Source organism: Strix aluco, chromosome 17 (genome assembly GCF_031877795.1).
Source record: "Strix aluco isolate bStrAlu1 chromosome 17, bStrAlu1.hap1, whole genome shotgun sequence".
Classification (NCBI taxonomy): Eukaryota; Metazoa; Chordata; class Aves; order Strigiformes; family Strigidae; genus Strix; species Strix aluco.
This window is the reverse complement of record NC_133947.1, coordinates 10888524-10905940: the sequence shown is the minus strand read 5'-3', so window position 1 is coordinate 10905940 and position 17417 is coordinate 10888524. Positions and strand designations below refer to the sequence as shown.

The window sequence follows — 17417 nt, the reverse complement described above, 5'->3', positions numbered from 1 at the left end:
CAGGGCTGAATTCCGCCCCCATGGCCGCATCCATGCTGGAGGACACGGGCAGTGCTCGGGTCAGCTTGCCGGCTGCTCGTGGGCCAACGCCAGAACGAAGGAGATGGTCCTCGACCCCCGGAGCTGGCCCTGTGCCCCGGCCCCTGTGCAGCTGGGAGCCGCTCGGTGTATCCGCACGGCCGTCAAGATGAGGCGGTGGGGAGTGGGGGGCGGGCTGGCAGGTCCCCTCTGCCCACCCCGGTGTCCTGGGCTGTCCCCTGCCCCCTTCCCTGGGCCTGGCCAGGCACAGGGGGGTGCCCGAAGCTGCCCCCTCGGGACTGCAGGGCTGGGTGCTGGGCTCACGAGGGGGAAGCCCACTCCCAGCTGAGCCTGGGGCTGTGTCACCCTCCCAGGCTGATCCCTGAAGGGGAAATGCAGATGGGAACTGCTCAGCAGTGGGAACCTGTGACCGAGCAGTGACCAGGCACGGAGGGCAAGAGGGCAGGGCCACCCCGCTGCCACCCAGGGGGGTCCCTGCAGCAGCAGAGATCCGTCTGCGGCCTGTGGGCGTACCACACCAGGATGGGTGACTGTGCCCAAAGAAGGACACGACCCCGTGGGAAGAAGACCCCGCTGCTGTAATTAGGCATTGGGAGGGTTGCAACACGCCGGGCTGACACCCACACCCGTGGGAGTGACTCATGTTGGAGCTGGTTTGTGGAGGACTGTCTGGAACAGGGGAGGAATGCCAGAAATTCCCACCACCCCGAGGTGGAAGAAGCAGCAGGAGTGACTGCACCCCCATTCCCTTCCCCATGTGCAACCTGTGGAGAGGAGGTAGAGATATCGGGAGCAACGCTGAGCCCGGGAAGAAGGGAAGGGTGGGGGAAGGTGTTTTCAAGATGTAGTAATCCTTCTCATGGTCCTACTCTCTTTGTTATGTGTTGTTCTTAGTGTCTGTATTCAATTTTATGTTCTTTTTTTTCTTCCCCTATACAAGTCTGGTTTTGCCTGTGCCCTAAAGGATAAGATCATCCCTCCTTTTCCTTATCTCAGGTTCCTGGATCTTTTTTTTTCCCTCCTTCTCAGCACTGAGGAGGAATGGGGAAGTGAGCAGTGTCTTTGCTTATTTTCCTCTTGTCTGCACTAGGGGGGAAGGGAGAAGTGAACATCTGTGTGGTGCTCAGATGCCCTCTGAGCTCAAAGCACCACAGGGTGTCTATGGGTTAATACCCTCAGAGATCAAACCCAAGTGAAGAGGCAGCTGTCAAGAAATTCAAAAGATGCAATATCGGCCTGGGTATGGACTACATGCACATAAAAATGAACTAGCTGGTCGTTTTCGAATGATTCCTGCAAGAAGGGAAGCAACTCTGGAGGGATGCAGCTCCTGGAGAACCCCACAGGGACCAGCTTACCAACCAGGTCTGCATCACATCTGTACCAGTGATGTGGAAGAGAAGAGCATATGGTCCCTCTGGAAAACCTTGTGGATGAAAAGAAGACTGAGGGAATGGAAAAAGATGAAGAGGAAGGCAGTGATACAGTTTTCTGTGGATGAAAACCAGTTCAGGCTTGAATACAATGAAGAATATCTTTAGGTTCTTAGATCCAGGAATGGGGCAGGCAGCATCTCCCATCGGGGCAGTGGGTGCCTGATGGATGGCCTGGAAAATCTCCCTGCTGGCATCAGGCTTAAGGAACTCTGACCACTTACTGTAGCACCAAGCTTGGGGCAACACTGTCACAGGGAAATTATGTTTTCCCAGCCCCAAATGAGGGCAGGGATGCTTTATTTCCAGGCTCAGTGGGCACAGGCAGCTCTATGGGTCGTCTCAGGCTTCTCTCTGCCCTGCCTGTCTGGCACAGAGTTGCCTTCTGGCTTTTGAGTAGTTTTCTCTCTGGTTTGTATAATCTTTTCTAAAGATATTTTGTGAAATCTATGATAAGCTGTCTTGGAAATGCCTTTGGGGCACAGAGAAATTTGGTGATTTTTCTTCAGCTAATAAGTATAATGTGAGCTTTTAAAGAAAGCAAAGTGAGGCCACTTTCACAAACTTGGGGCGGGGGGGGGGGGGGGGGGGAATCCCTTCTCCCTTCCCCTGCTTCCCTGCTGTGTTCAGAGCCTGAGTCCTCAAGGAAAAAGCCACTCAGTGTGCAGAGGTGAACAAACAGATGAAAACAGATATCGCAAATGAGGAGCTTGGCCAGGGCCAGCCTCTCACTAGTGGTAGGTACCTGAAAGGGCTCACGCCAGGTATTTGCAGTGGTTCAGCTCTGTGGCAAAGCTCCCCACAGAGATGCAGCTGGGGCATGAGTGCATGCAGATGGGTAAGTTCTGGCTCTGCTTCCCCCCCACCCCCCCCAGCTTCAGTGTAAAAACCTGAATTTCTGAAGCAAGGAGCTTCTGTCAGAGTAAATTGTCCCACTGATGTTGTGGGGAATGGGGAGCAGACTTCAGGAGGCATCCTTCTGCCAACAGTGCTAGGCTTTACCCACCGAAGAATAAAAAGGCAAGAATTTTTAATACAATAATAGGTGATATTTGCTGATCTTTCCCCAGAAATATCACCACAGAGTCACTGTAAAACTAGAAGGAGGTAACCTGTTACCCCTCAGAGCAGCGACCACATCACCTTCTCTGTGCCAGCATTATGCAGCTGGCTTTTAAACAAAACGCTGCACAGATAGACCAATGCAGCAGTCATTTGCTGATGCAGAAGAGCTTGAGGAGGTCAGCTTTGGGTGGCAGGGGTAAATTTTTAATAACAAAAGAGGAATTAGGCTGCTCTTCTTTGGAGCTGTAAGTGTGATGGATGTTGCCTCCCTGTGCTGCAGTCTCAGTCCCCCACATCCAGCAGCTGCCTCATACAGCCAGGAGCATCCCAAATTAAGACATCTTTTCTGAGTATACCTTATTTGTCAACTGTCCCTATTAACATTTTAATAGGTACATCCTTCAGACACTGTTCCAAGTAGCTCCTAGTAGGGCTGAAGTCTTAGATATGCAGCCTGAATAGTAAAAATATCACTGTGCAGTAATATGCATTGGACTGATTTGATATGTGCAATGAACCAAACTGTGGGGATTTATGCAGCTCTGCAGAGAATAACACCATGGGAAAGGATGCTTCGTGCAGCTCTTGGGGTATCACTTAAACCCCCATTGCTGCAGGTGTTTGGCTTGAGCAAAGCCAAGCAAGAATAGGGCACAGTGTGTCTTTACAAAGCCTGTGAAAACAAATGTTGTCATCCTGCATGCCAAGGGATTCCCTGCCCTGTCCCGCATCACCAGCAGTGCTGGCTCCAGGCCAGCTGTGGGCACCTGGATGCAATTCATCCAGGGGAGAAGGAGCCCAAAGTGCCCCTTCCCCTCCTGCTGAGCCCAGCACCCATGGCATCACCCGCACACCCCGTGGCCCCTCAGGGCTTGAGGCATCACCCACAGCACAAACCCGGAGTTCACAACCCTTGCTGCCACTGATAAGCTCTGCCACCTGCTCCAGTGTGCCCAATCCACCAGGAACTAGGTCTGAGCGAGCAAAAGCCAGAGGAGCAGGTGGAAGCGTTGGCTTTCAGGACAGCACAATGAAGAGGAAGCCTCGAGAGTCCTGGTCTTTCCCCAGTCTCCCACTCAGTGAGGAAACTGATGGCTGTAAGAGAAAACTGTTGTTTGGGTAACTAAAGCTGAGCCCTTGCCAGAACCAGCAAGGCTTGAAGCTGTGCCAGGTGTGAAAAATTACTTATCTTCCAATGTGCCTTTTGGGCACCAGCTGCATCACATCTGACCTGAATCACCCACCCCAGTGCTCATTCCGAGGACAACATGTGGGGTGGGATACACCTGGGGTAGGGACAGAAATAGGCAGGTCCCAAATCCAGTAATCAGGGTGGATGAAGTGCTGCAGCAGCATCCTGGGGAGATAATAGCAGTGATAATGCTGAGAGGAGACAAAAGCACTGCATGCAATATTATGAAAGAAGAAAACCCAGGCAGAATAATTAGGCTGTAATTACAGGTTATTTCATATTCTGTGACATCTAAATGTCAACCCCGTACTGCTGTAACAACAGCACTTGTACAGCACTGCACTGCACGCCTGATGAGCACAGCCCCAGGGGAGGCACAGTAGCCCTTAGCTCTGCTCCCGCTCCCCTTCCACCCGGGCACAGAGCCACAACATGCATCAAGAGACACAAGGCCACCCTCATTTGGCATCCAGGTCCAGGGGGGTCACGCCATGAGCTGGGGGTCACACCAAGCAGTGTGCCTTTCACCTTTCCCAGCAGAAATGCCCGGGCAGTGACAGTACATCCACCATGGGGGTGGCAAAATGCTCTGAGTCCTTAGGGACTCAAGTTCCCAAGGAACCCACTTGAACTGGTGTCCATAGGGTTCTCCATCACTGAACTCCATCACTGTTCCCCTGCCTAACTCTCTAGGGCATGAAACTGCAGAAAAATATCTGGCTGAAGCTCACCTCTCTGATCCTGCTGTTGCAGGTGCTGCCCCCGAACACGTCTCTAATCTGCCCGCCTTCACACCTTGAGTGCTACATGGATCATGCCTTACCCACTAATTCCTCCATATGGCTAGTGCCAAAGCACAGCGGGTGAAATTACAGCAGCTCTTGCTGCTAAGCAGCCTCCTCCACCTAGTTAGTGATTTCAAACATTTCAAAGAGTTGATTGTGGGGTCTGATCATTTTTCAGTTCTTCCTGCGGGCACTGCTCGTTGCAGTGTCCAGCCAGAGAAAAAAGCTCTCCCTGCTCTGAGATTAATTTGTTTTAATCCCAGAGAAAGCTCCTTCCTCCTATCAGCCCCATCAGGAGCACTGTGCTCACTTCCTGCAGAGCCCAGGATGTCACATGCAACATCAGCTGCTTCTGAGAGAGCAAAACCCACGCTGGGTTTAGGCACCTTTTTCTTTTAGGATAGGGCTAGATGGGACCCAAGTTCCCCCACCCTGCACACCCACCTAACTGGGGTTGTAAACTTGGTGTTGCTGATGCCCTGGTAGTGCAAAGCATGAAGCATCAGGCACATGGTGCAATTTTTTCTCTTCCCTGGTAAAGGGAAAATGTGACTCAGCTCAGCCCAGGCAAGCCCTTGGCTACGACCTGCTCCTTCCTGTAATTTGCCGAGTTAACTCTTTCTTGTCTGAACAGCCACGGCATATTTCCAGCTAATGCAAGAGGAAGCTTTCAGCCTTTGAACTTGGTCATTTCATTTTCTCAACCTACTTCAAAGTAAAACCTCCTATCCAAGCTGTAGATCACCCCTGACTAGTTATACCACTGTGCTTTTTTTTTTTAAACCTCTTGGGAAATAAATTAAGAGAATTGGCTTCTCTTCCTCTCAGATATGAAAGCATCTCACCAGCTGTTTCCAGGTAGGATGAGGAATTACAGAAAGTTCAACTGGAACAGCGTATAAATAAGAAATGTGTGGAAACAGGGTACTTTTTTCCACCTTATATTTGCATGTTGAAAACATCTCTTCTGGTGATTTTATTTCCTTGGTTGCTTCTCTGCAAAGAAACTCAGAACTGCTTCTGCCCTGGTCCTTGGGAAGGGCTGTGAAGTGATGGAGGCAAACCTCTGACTAACTCAATTTCCTCAGCATCTCCTCAACATACCATGACATCTCATGTCTCCTGCAAACCACTGGAGTTGCTGGCTGAAATCACACATCCTGGGGCTTCTCTGAGTGCCTGAAGAGTGAGCTGGTGGTCAAATCTCCCATCACCTTCAAAAATCAGTGATGTGCACAGAGTTCTGGAAATCAGGGGGCTAAGAAAGGTGCCTGGAGGAAGGGCTTCTGTATCAACATCCTGCTTTTTAGCAGCCTTCTGGGGTAACCAGTGTTACTTCTTACTCATTTCCACTCTTTTTGCATGCTGAAGGCCTGTTACAAATAATTTGGAAATTTTCTATTGCAAAATGTGAGGCATTGAGTTCAGACAAACAGACAGCTCCACAGGCAGTGTGTGATGGTAACTCCTGAGGAAAAGTGGCCTCCACTTAACCCGGCTGGGGAAAGGACTCTGGACAGGGTCACCCCTGTGCCAAGGCAAAAATAAAGGAATTCTCGCCCAGCAGTGAGCCCCACTGCAATGGGAGCTCCAGGGAGAGATGACAGTTGCAGTTGGAAGTTCCCTCTCTTGCCCAGACCTCCAGAAACCCCTCTGGTTCCCACGTCCTCGATGGGTTACGGCAACACCCAGCTCTGTAACAGCAGCAGGGAAGGGCAACTGCAGATACAGCGGGCTGCTCTGGCTCCCCCAAAATCAATGGTGACATTTCCACGGCTGAAGCAAATTTGAGTTACAATGACAAGTCATGACAACAGGGTCAAGGCTGGCATCAGAAAGGGTGTGAGCTGGCATTGGCACTGATGAGCAACAGCAAGGAAGTTTGGTTCCCATCACCAAATGCTCCCCAGCCCCGCCAGAGCATCCCAGCCTTGCCTCTGCCTCATCAAACACAAACATCTGACCCTGAACTTTCAACTTGACGAAATTCTAAACCTAGAAGCTAGATGTGATGAAATTCTTCCCTGCAGAAAACAGTTAGAGACAGTAAATAAGCCACTGTGCTAGTGTAGAAGCAGCATTGCCCAGCAGGTACTTCCCCCGTGGAGGAGGTGGACATGCAGGACCTGCCCCGTGGGCTCTAGGCATGGACAGCACTGGGGGCTCGCAGGTGGAACCAAAGCCTCACTCCATGCCTCTTCCTGCCTGCGAGATGGGAGGGTGGTGCTGGGTGAAAATGAAGGCAATGAGAGCCGCGATGAGCAGAAGTGAGGGTGGGAGCATGGAGGGGCTCTGAGGGATGAAGATCCTTTAGTAAATACCAAGGCTTGTAAATTAGTCCTGCTTAATAAAAATATGTGAATAAATTAACTTTGCCTGCTGGTTAAATATGCTCAGTATTTCTCTGTTGCACCATTAAGCAAACTCTGGCAAGGCAGCTTACTTCTCGAGCACATAATATGACTCTATAATGGGTAACATTTTTTATTTTGTAATGCCTTTATCTTGCTGAGGAACACCACCTCGCAGGAGAGCAAAGCAATTTCCAGCAGCTCTGCCTCCCACCAGTCCCCTGCCCAGGGAAAGCATCACAGCCCAATCTGGCACCAGGGACAACGTGACTGATGTGCTGCACAAGCTGTTCCTGACAAAGCAGGGACTGTCAGAGCATCCTCTGCTCCTTAGGGCCTCCTTTCCCATCTCTGTTTCTGGGGCCATGTTGATACGCCCAGGGTGGTGAAAAAGCAAGTTACTGAAGGGATTAAGCTCTTTCCAGCCATGCTGGCAGGTCCCCTCTGCTTCCCCCACGCAGGCTGCCCCAGTTCTCACCTCTGCAACACACACTTCTTCATACCTCCATACCTGTGGTCTCCCCATGACTCTCTTCACTGGTCCCTCAGGCTGGAAACTACTCAGAGCTCTGCTTCCCTGAGTCTCGCACTCAAGTGTCACATTTGCCACAGTTCCCTGGGTTTAGTTTCTCACATGAAAATCTGGGCTCTGGGTTAAGCGGCATAATGGCAAAGAGCAAGCTTTCAACATCCCCTTTCTCCTCAAAATAGATTCATCACTTAGCTACATACTATACAAATCCATATTTGAAGACATCAACTCAAGCACCAGTACTCTTGTGTTAACACCTTTTCACGGGCATTGATTTCTCAGTGATATTCAAGTACATCAGCCTTCAGCACACACATGTTTTAACATCAATACAACTTCACCTCTAAAATAATCATAATGGGTATCAAAGTGACTTTTTCCTTCCTATATTTAAAAAACCCTTCTGACACTAATGAGATGACACTTCACAGCACAGTGTAACACTTCACAGCATTTATTACCCTCCTTTCTAAGTAACAAACCTCAGCATCAGTATGATAAAAGCCAGTTTTTCAGCTATCACCCAACCCTCACCTCCTCACCAGCACTTCATAACGTGTTCACCTTCCAAACCCAAATTCTTCCCTTGCTGATTTCTACATGTCTATTAAAAAAACATGTGTGAGAGTCACGAGGCTGAGGAGATGGATGGCACATGGGGCATGATCCATTGCCTCCTAGGGCAGATGTCCAGACATGGGCAGGAGAATTGACCCCTAGATGCAGGCAGGCAACAGGGGCTCTGCTGCCCATGGTTCCCTGCCACTGAAACCACTAAAACTGGTGTGATACACTCCAAAGAACGTCATAAAAATCCCATCCTTAGTCTCTTCTGCAAAATGGAAATGGGAGCACATCTCTGCCTCATGAAGGGTTTATGAAGGCTGTGACTCTGGGGGCAGAGGCAGAGTGGCAGTACCTTGCACTGATTATTATCCTTTCAAGCAGATGTAATTACACTAATCAAGGCTTGTCTGATGCCAGATTTTACAGTCTAGAAGTGCAAAGTTCCCTGGGTGAGTCTTTAGTGGTTAAAATTTAGTGGGAGCTGAAGGAAACTCTCGAGAAGACAGGGAGAACTGCTCTGGACTGAGGTCAGTTTTTCCCAATAAATATGATTTTTGAGACTGGAAAGGGGTGTTTCAGGAGCTCAGCTGCTCAGCTGCCCTGGCTGGGAGCTGGGCAGTGCCTGTCCAAAGGATCCAATAGGACACACAGGGTGGTACTTAGTCCTCTTAGTCCATCTCTGTGGTCTCATCCACTCCAAATGCCCATCTGAACCTCTAGAGCCCATCTCTAAATGAAAGCCTATCCCCATGCTTGTTCCCAGCACTTCACCATTTCAGCCTTCTCTCCCCATGCCCCAATCTCCTCTGAAGACTCCTCTCAGAAGGCAGGGAGAGGAACTGAATATTGCTCAGGGAGGGTTCCCCAAATGCTGCTGGCCATAAAAAAATTATTTCTTAAAGATTAATTCATATCTCTTGTCTCTTCCGAAGGAAAATCTTCTTTTAAAGATGTGGTTGTTGGAAGGCAACAGGCTGCTGGGATGGTTTCCTGGCTGAAGGGGCTCCTCTGTTCTCCTCCCAGCTATTTTAACACCTGACTCCAGATAATTTTGGCTACTCAGTGAGCACGTGAAAATCTTTTTGCTTTCCCCAAACAGAACAGCACAAGGCATTTTCTACAGAAACTCCATGACAAAGCCCCCTAGATTCTGTAGAGGCAGAAAGGTGCTTGGATTAATCATCAGAACAGCAGGGAATTAAGAAACCTGGGGAGATGAATGCACCAGGGTTTTGTGAGATAGATGCTTAAAAAAAAAAAAAAAATCCAGACCTACTTTGTTTCAAGCATCTCAGAAGCTGAGAGAATTCAGTGCATCTGGCTGCAGCCACTTCACTTCTGTAATTTAATCTCATTGAGGTGCATTATGTCAAATAATTACCTTAATGAATACTCTAATGGGAGAAGGGAGGGAAATAATAGATGCTTTGAAGAAACGAAGCTGCGAAGTTGCTTTGTTTTTAACCTGGCACTGATTTATCTCCCCTTCCTCTGGCTCTTGACCTTACAGAGGTGTCCAGTCTGCCTCTCTTTCAAAAGTAACATGTTTCAGATGCTGCACAGTGATGGATTTTTGCATCTCAGATACAATACTATAGTTTCTGAGTTTGAAACCACCCAACATGTAAAACCAGCTCTTGGTTCAGGCAAGTACAACCCTCCAAGTGCTGCTACTTCCCTGTTCCCTGCAGAGCACTGACTCAACTGTCAAACTTCTGTCTACCACTTTTGAAGTCCCCCAGGATGTTGGCCTAAGTTAGAATCATAGAATCATTTAGGTCGGAAAAGACCTTTAAGATCATCCAAGTCCAACCATTAACCCAACACTGCCAAGTCCACCACTAAACCATGTCCTTAAGTGTCAAATCTACACTCTTTTAAATACCTCCAGCGATGGTGACTCCACCACTTCCCTGGGCAGCCTGTTCCAATGCCTGACAACCCTTTCAGTGAAGAATTTTTTCCTAATATCCAATACAAACCTCCCCTGGCACAACTTGAGGCTGTTTCCTCTCATCCTATCACTTGTCACTTGAGAAAAGAGACCAACATCCAAACTGGCCTTTACTGGCTGGTCTCATCCTCTTCTGAGGTCTTTCAGCTATTTTATTTATATTTTATTTTGAAGACCCATTGTGGAGTGATTTTATAAAGTCCTCATGTGTTGATTTCCACCACCATCCATGCCCAGGATGTGCATCTCATGGTCATATTGGTCTTGAATTTATTTCAGTGGGCTGAAATGACACTTTTTTAGGTGAAAAAACTATCTTCTAAAGGCTAATATTTATCCAGTCTACCTAGGTTTCTGTGCATGAATCCTGAAAGAAAAACTCCCTGAAAATGAAATTTATCAAGTCAAATGAGTTTCCTTTCTTGCAGCCTGAAGGCATAACTTGAGAAAGAAAGGAAGCATGTACTTCTTCCAGCATGGATGTGGTGGGGCTCTTCCCCCACGTTGACTCCCAGTTATAACTCCCAGTTATTTCCCAGTTATCTATGCCTAATGGGGATATCCTCAAAGTCATCACCATTCCTGGAACAGCTGACTCCAGACCTTCTAGATTAACAACAACAACAAAAAAATTTAGCCCATTTTTCTCAAATTAATGCAAAATGTGACATTTCACCTTTTTCTTTTTTTGGGAAATATTTTTCCCCAGACACCAAACACTTCTCTGACTCTGAAAAATTAAATGTGTGATCCCATTGCAGAAGCCTGTGCCCAGCCACTACCACGGGTCTCAGGCATCCCCTGTATTTCCAAAAGTACCCTAGTTTCTCAGGCAGCTTTGCTCCTCCTTGTGCTTCCTGGAGAGCTTCTTGTAGAGGTAAAGTGCTCGCTTCTCCTCCCAGCTCTTGAAGAACGAGCCTGCGATTTTTCTGCACAGACGGTGTGCATAGGTTTCCAGGAATATGGTGGTGTAGAGGATGCAGAAGAGCAGCCCCACAACAAGCAGCACAGAGGGGTTGGGAGGCGTTGGAGGGCTGATCCTGCAGTCGGCAGAGCTGAAGGTCAGATAATGGTGGTAGGTTCTTTCAAAGTTCTGAAGTGGTAATTCTTCATAACGTAAAAGTTTCAAAAGAAAGGGCAGGACCTCTATTTTAGCCTGAAAAAAAAAAGAGACTTAAATAGGGTATGAACAAACCAAAATCAACTGGTTACAAAAACATCAGTCTGGAGTGTATAATCACCATTACAGCTTGTTTGGCTGCATTAAGAGAAGGACCTTGGAGTATATATACACTTCAGGCTGAGCAAGGATAACAGCATGATGTGTAGACGCTGAGTACTTGACATGGGAGACCCAGTCCTATCTGTGATCTTTACCTGCTGTTACAGATATCATAACAGGTATTCACTGTGTGAGATTTACAATGAAAGACATAATCCAGACAGCAGTATTAGTGGCTGCATATTTGAATATTAGAGGTTTTTTCTAAGCCCTGACTATTTTACTGTAAATTCATCATAAGCAGGCATCTGCACTAAGGAGCTCTGGGGCTGCGGAGGGAGACAGGCTGCGTGGTAAAAGAGGAGAGCTAAAAAACTAAACCAGAACTAGTCAGATAAAGGATATTAAAATAGTTAAAAACTGAGGAGGTTTGTGAAAAGGATTGCACAGGGTGACAACAAAGCAGGGCATTCTCCTTAAGGACTGGCCAGTGTATGAAGGTGAGGAGACATCCTAACTGCTGAGACGTGTATTCATCTACTTCCCCTTTCCTTTTGTGCTTGCACCCACTCTGCAGTGGGGGGACGGTGCCGCAGGGATGCCAGTTCCTCCACCCTGCATAGTGAAGGGACCTGGAGATACGGAGACATCTGACTGCCATGTGCTAGCAGCATCTTTGCAGCCTGAGGCACTATTTGCTCCCCTTCTCGCTCCCAAGGGGCTGTAATTTGGAGTGGGTATATTTGATGCACTAGAAGGAGCAACTGAGGTTGTGCCTCTGCCTCCTCCCCCAAAACTTGTTCAGTTTCTTGTCCAGCTGGCTGCTGGGGAGGGAACTAAGGGTTGTGTACCTAAGGCTACAAAGACTGCAATCCCCACTGCTCTCCTATGATCTGATACAGCGGGGTGCCCGCATGAGGAAGGACAGGAGACCCCAGCACTTACACTGTATTTGATGCTGAGAGCGACAGGCACCATGGAGAACTGAGCTGCCTTTCTCACTGCGGTGTCTGCCACACTGAATGCAAAGTGGTCCATTGTCACAACCACCAGCATCAGCATCAAGGCCACAGTGAGGAGCATGGCTTGCACAAGGCACAGCATCACTTCTTCCCGGGACAACTTCAAGCCTGTTGGTCGAATGAGGTTTTTGGATGAGCCCACCAGCAGATGAGCTGCTTTTCTGTCCACAGCTAAACACTCCAGCTTCTTGGTGATGTAAAAATTGTCAAAGCGGAGGTTGGTGAGATAATTTTTCAAATACCAAGTGGACTCAAAACAGAGATAGAACATGGAGAAGCCAGCAAACAGCTTGTTGCCTACTCGCACAGAGTCTTTGACCCATACCTCAACAATCAAAAAGTCCCTCCCAATTTTCTCACTAGCAAGGTGCATTTGTTGGTAAATCAAGGAGCTGTTCTTAAGCAATGAAACCTGAAAATGTCCATTCATAGGCCTATAAATATCAATGGAATGAGCAGTTTCTTGGATTGCATCCCCAAACTCCCAGGAAGCTGTCTCTAGCAGAGCAGTTGAGTTCAAAAGACTCTCAGAGGAATTCTTGCTGATGCACTTAATAATCTGCAGTATCGTTTTAATGTTGCTTATAATGTTGGGTATTATGTTAGCCACTACTATCATGATGCAGGTTGACAAGAGAAGCTTCCGGCCTTGTTTGGTACCTAATGTAGGCATGATCATACTGAAGACACAACGGGCAGGATGCACCAAGAAAAGAGTCAGGAGAAGGAGCAGACTGAAGGAGACAGCCATTGCAATGGCGACGTGCCAGGAGTACTCCAGGGAGGCAAACATCCAGTTGTAAAAGAGGCCTCCTATCACCATTGTGATGCAGGAACACTGCAGGAACAAGGTCCACAGCTCTCTGCTGTCTGCTGGGACAGGCTTGGAGTAAACCGACCATAGGTCTGCCATGGTCCTGCACACCTTTGGGAACAGAAGGTCTTCACAGTAGACACGGGCTCTCATACTGTAAAAAGAACAAGTACCTGGGTGTCAGCAGAGAAAGTACAGAAACATGCTAATTAGACTTTCTTGAGATGATCACTTATGGGTCTTTATAATATCCTTCTCTGAGTGCCTCTGGTATCACTCTTTTCTGCTTCTCTGCTAACCTGAGTAGCTGGGACTGAGATCTTCCCTGGAAGCACGCAGGACAGGGAAGTTCAAGGTATTTCTTGAAAGATCAAATACCAAGCACAATGCAACTGTTTCTCCTCTAATGCAAGCACAGGAAAGCATTGTATTATTCTATAAAAATCATAATAAAGTCATTCAGAGGGGTGAACTCATTGGCAGTGGCTAAGAGTGACTTTAGTGTTATTTAGAGGATGCTGGAGGGAGAAAAAGAAGGCTCCTGACTGCTGTGGAAATTGTTAGATCAGCTCTGTAATTACAAGGTGTTCAATGGATAAGAGGCAGTTGAGTAGGAGTTTCCAATCTCCCTGCCTCTTAAGAGGAGACCAAACAAAAATCTCCAGGTTTAAGGGTGACAAATGCAGAACTGATCAGAGAAAACAGTTTCACACTGAAGCTCCAGTGCCAGAGGAAATCTCCAAGGATAAGAATCTGGCTACTGCAGACAGGATGAAATGTCCCATAAAGCTATTTAAATGTCTAATGAAAACAAATGCTTGGGAAGGAATATAATTTCTCAGGCCTTACATCTGGAGTGACTCTACAGAGATCAGAAAACCTGGTAGGGAGAAGGAGCCTCTCCCCAGGATTAAACCCAGCCAGGCGATTCCCATCTGTCCCTGCCCAACAGCACCCTCAGTTTGAAGGAGAATTTTGACTAGAAAAGGAGTTTTTTTAGTGGAAAAAGGCCATTCAACAGCTATCAAGACAGAGGGAGGGAGAGGGGTTAAAGAGACACTACATACCCAGCAGCAGAGAGGTGCCCCAGTCTTGCTCGAAAATTTTCCATGCTCCAGTGCCTTATTGCTCTCAGAGAGGATCCTGGATGCAGCTGCTGGGAGATGCAGGATAGGAAACCAAGGCAGCTGGCACCAGAAAGCCAGGACTCAAAAAAACCCCAAAACTAACAAAACAAACCAGGCAGTTCAGATCAGCAATGCTGGCAATTCCTGAAGTGAGTGGGCAAACCTGGTGTATGAAGCCCAGGGAATAAACCCACTACAGGACGGAGCCGGGATGCACAGCACTGCTTGGGCTTTACACTTCTCATCCTATTGTTGTTGCAGAGAAGGCTTATCTTCATGACACATAGCTGAAAAAAGTGAGTCAATGACATATGGACTGACAAAGATGGAACAAGCATCACGTGGAACACAGGGTGTCACCATCCTTTGTGGGGAAATCAGCTGTCTCACCCCAGCTGACTTCCCCTCCCACTGCCCACCAGTGAGCGGCAAGGTTGGGATTTCTCTCAGAGAGAAGGGAAGCTTTTCCTCTTTTAGACATCAGTCATGGCACAAAGGATATGGTAGGATCCAGCAAACAACGTGCTGATAATTGTTTACCTTTACTCGCAGGCTGCTGCTCCCTGCTGAAACCATGAGCTCATGTGCAGGGTACAAAAACTGCTTAAGGGTCATCTCATAGTCCTAGAAGAGGAACATGAAGCTTCAAAGTTGAACCTTTTCCAATTCCTTATAGCCAGTAAATCCACTGCAAAGAAAGCCCTGCCACAGGCAGGATTCCCAAAGTGCTGAGAAGCTCCCAGATGCGCAAGCCAGGATGTGTGGTCCCCATGGGATGACCCCTGGGATGTGCAGGGCACAGAGATCCAGCCACCAAACCCACTTGCCACGAGACAAGGACCAGCCTGTGGTGTTTGCTCCTCAGTTATGTTTCCAAAGAAGATGATTCCCCCTCCTTGGATCAGCTTGCACAAGAAACCCGTATCACCACTGCCTACCCCTGGCACTGAGCTTGTGGGTTACGGGAGCCTTCCCTGGCTCCCACCAAACCTGCCCCTTTGCCAGACTCTTTCACACAAAGACGCTGCTTGTGGGCAAAGGTGACACAGCTCACCCAGCCACCACTGAGCCCACTCCGGGTGGGAACTGTCGGGTGGGAACTGCCAGGTCCCCGGGATGTTCTCATGCTCCCCTGGGCGGGAGAGGGCAAAGGGCTGGAGGTCAGCCCTGTCCCGGCCACCCCCGGGGACAGAGCACGCGGGGGCTCTGCTCTCCGGGGAGCGGTGGGAGAGCAGCACCTTCCCCTGGGGACGTGGCCAGACCCCACGGCAGCGGCAGTCATTGGAGGACAAGCAGTCATGAGCACAGACGGGCAGGGCAAACCTCTGTCTGCTTCCTCAGCCCTTCTTGCAGGTACTAGACAAAGTCCTTTCTGCTCTTGCTGCTCCACTCAACAGCTCTGCTGTATTGCTAGAGTTTTTCTTTTTCCCGCATGGCTGTTAGAGCAAAGGTTTTCTCCTGGTGCCCTGGAGCACAGACACCGAGTGAGGAACTCTGACTGGCTCCAGCCGGGAAGAGGCACCAGCCAGGCGGGCCTGAAAGAAAGTGCCATTTGTTTGGAGCATCCATAGCAATTGCTTGGACAGGCCATGAATTAGGTCCTGAATTCAGTTCGCAGACTATAAAGGACCACCCTAAAAGGCCCATAGCTGTATTCTGCAAAACTCATCAGGTTCTCCTTAGATGCTATTCTAAGATTAAACTTCTTTCTCACTGTATTTCTGAGCTAATGGATTTCATCAGACCCCGGGACCCCATCCAGGCTCAGCAGGTAGTTTTCTGGGCTGCAAAAAAATGTTAGCAATAAAGAACAAAAAAACCTCAAGTTCATAACATAGTGATGAGTGTTTTCTGAGCCTGCAGAATCATCTGGAAAAGGGGAGCTGAAGTCTGTGGGGGAGCTGTGCTTGACCAGTAACTCCAGGCAGCACCCAGAAGTGTTTGTATGCAAAGTCAAACGAAGACTTTGACTCAACTCCAACAAAAAAAAAGTAGATCTCTGCAGGCTGGACTATCCTAAATCTAGGACACTTTCTATTTTATACCCTGAACTGATAAACTCTGAATGAGCTTGAACCACCAATGTCTAACTTTCCCTAGGACACAATGAACAAGCTTGTTCTGGGAAAAAAAAAAAAAACCCACAACAAAAAAACCCAGTTAAAAGTGTGTGTGTTTATACAGATACAGGAAGAACTGTGGGCGAAGGCTGGGGAGCAGGATATGGGTAGGACCACGCAGCTCCGCAAAGCAGCTGTGACATCTTGTGGTCACATTCTGCTAAAGTACCTCAAGGTCTGTCTTCATTCCAGCTCAGAAACTAAAGTCTGTGGGTGGGAGAGTTTTAGGGAAAACTGAGGAAGTGAAGGAGAAACGGGAGGCTGACGAGCTGGTGTCAGGGATGTGTACGCTGTGTTGCCCCGGGATGCTCCGAGGTGCCTCTTCCCACCCTGTGTCGCTGGGGATCTTGTGGCCCAGCTCCCAGGTGGTATAAAGGGGCTTTGCTTTCTTGACAAGCTCCAGTCTCTGTAGAGCTCAAGCTCTAGATTTTTCTAACATCCCTGATTTAGACTTTTTAGTACTACAATAGGATACAAAGAGATCCACAGGCCTGCAAGTAGCTTGATGTAACTATAAGAAGACAAGAGGGGGTTTCATTTGTATCATAGCCAGGAAGCATAGCCTGGCTTTGCTCTGATTAGGGATGGTGACTGACCCTGTACCAACCAGGACAGGGATTTTAAATCCATTTCTGCTTTGCCGACTGCAGTGCTCACAGGGTGGGTCTCGGGGCAGTCTGAACAAGAGTCTCTTGCCAAGACACCTGCAAGTTCAACCTGTAGTGACAGGGTAACCCCGCGCTGGTGACGATGATGGGAGGGGGTGCACCGTAAAGGAGCAGCTGTATCACAGGTGGAGCATGGGGTACATGAACGATACAGCTTAAGAAAACGACTGGGAAAAGAAGATAAATGGAGGGCTAAAAATAGGATGATTTAAGGCTGAAGATATTTCTCCATGGCAATATCATCAGCACCTGTTGATCACGCTATTCTGCCAATTCAAGAAATTGGAGTTATGGGAAAGATTAGCCCATTAGTGGTGATTCTTTACTTGTTAAAATCACATGCAAATGAACAATTTATGGTGATACAGAGCCAGGTCATGTCTTCTTATGTTTCTACTATAGAAATATAGAAAAATCCCAGCATGATCCTTTCAGTGACTGATGAGGGATAAATGTGATAAGGGAACCAAGGCTATCTAACTTACAATAGCTGAATTTCCCCTATCATGCCCGGCTTTCATTTGCT

General features: G+C 48.2%; 1 protein-coding gene across 1 annotated transcript; it reads right to left on the bottom strand.

Moving 5' to 3' along the window:
- Window positions 1-10738: 10738 nt before the first annotated feature.
- OCSTAMP (osteoclast stimulatory transmembrane protein) lies at window positions 10739-14153 on the bottom strand. The gene is made up of 3 exons (XM_074843405.1): window positions 14044-14153; window positions 12086-13130; window positions 10739-11074 (listed from the first exon to the last, which is right to left on the bottom strand). The coding sequence occupies exons 1-3, from the start codon at window positions 14085-14087 to the stop codon at window positions 10739-10741; spliced, it is 1425 nt and encodes a 474-aa protein (XP_074699506.1). The 5' UTR covers window positions 14088-14153.
- Between the last annotated feature and the right edge of the window lie 3264 nt (window positions 14154-17417).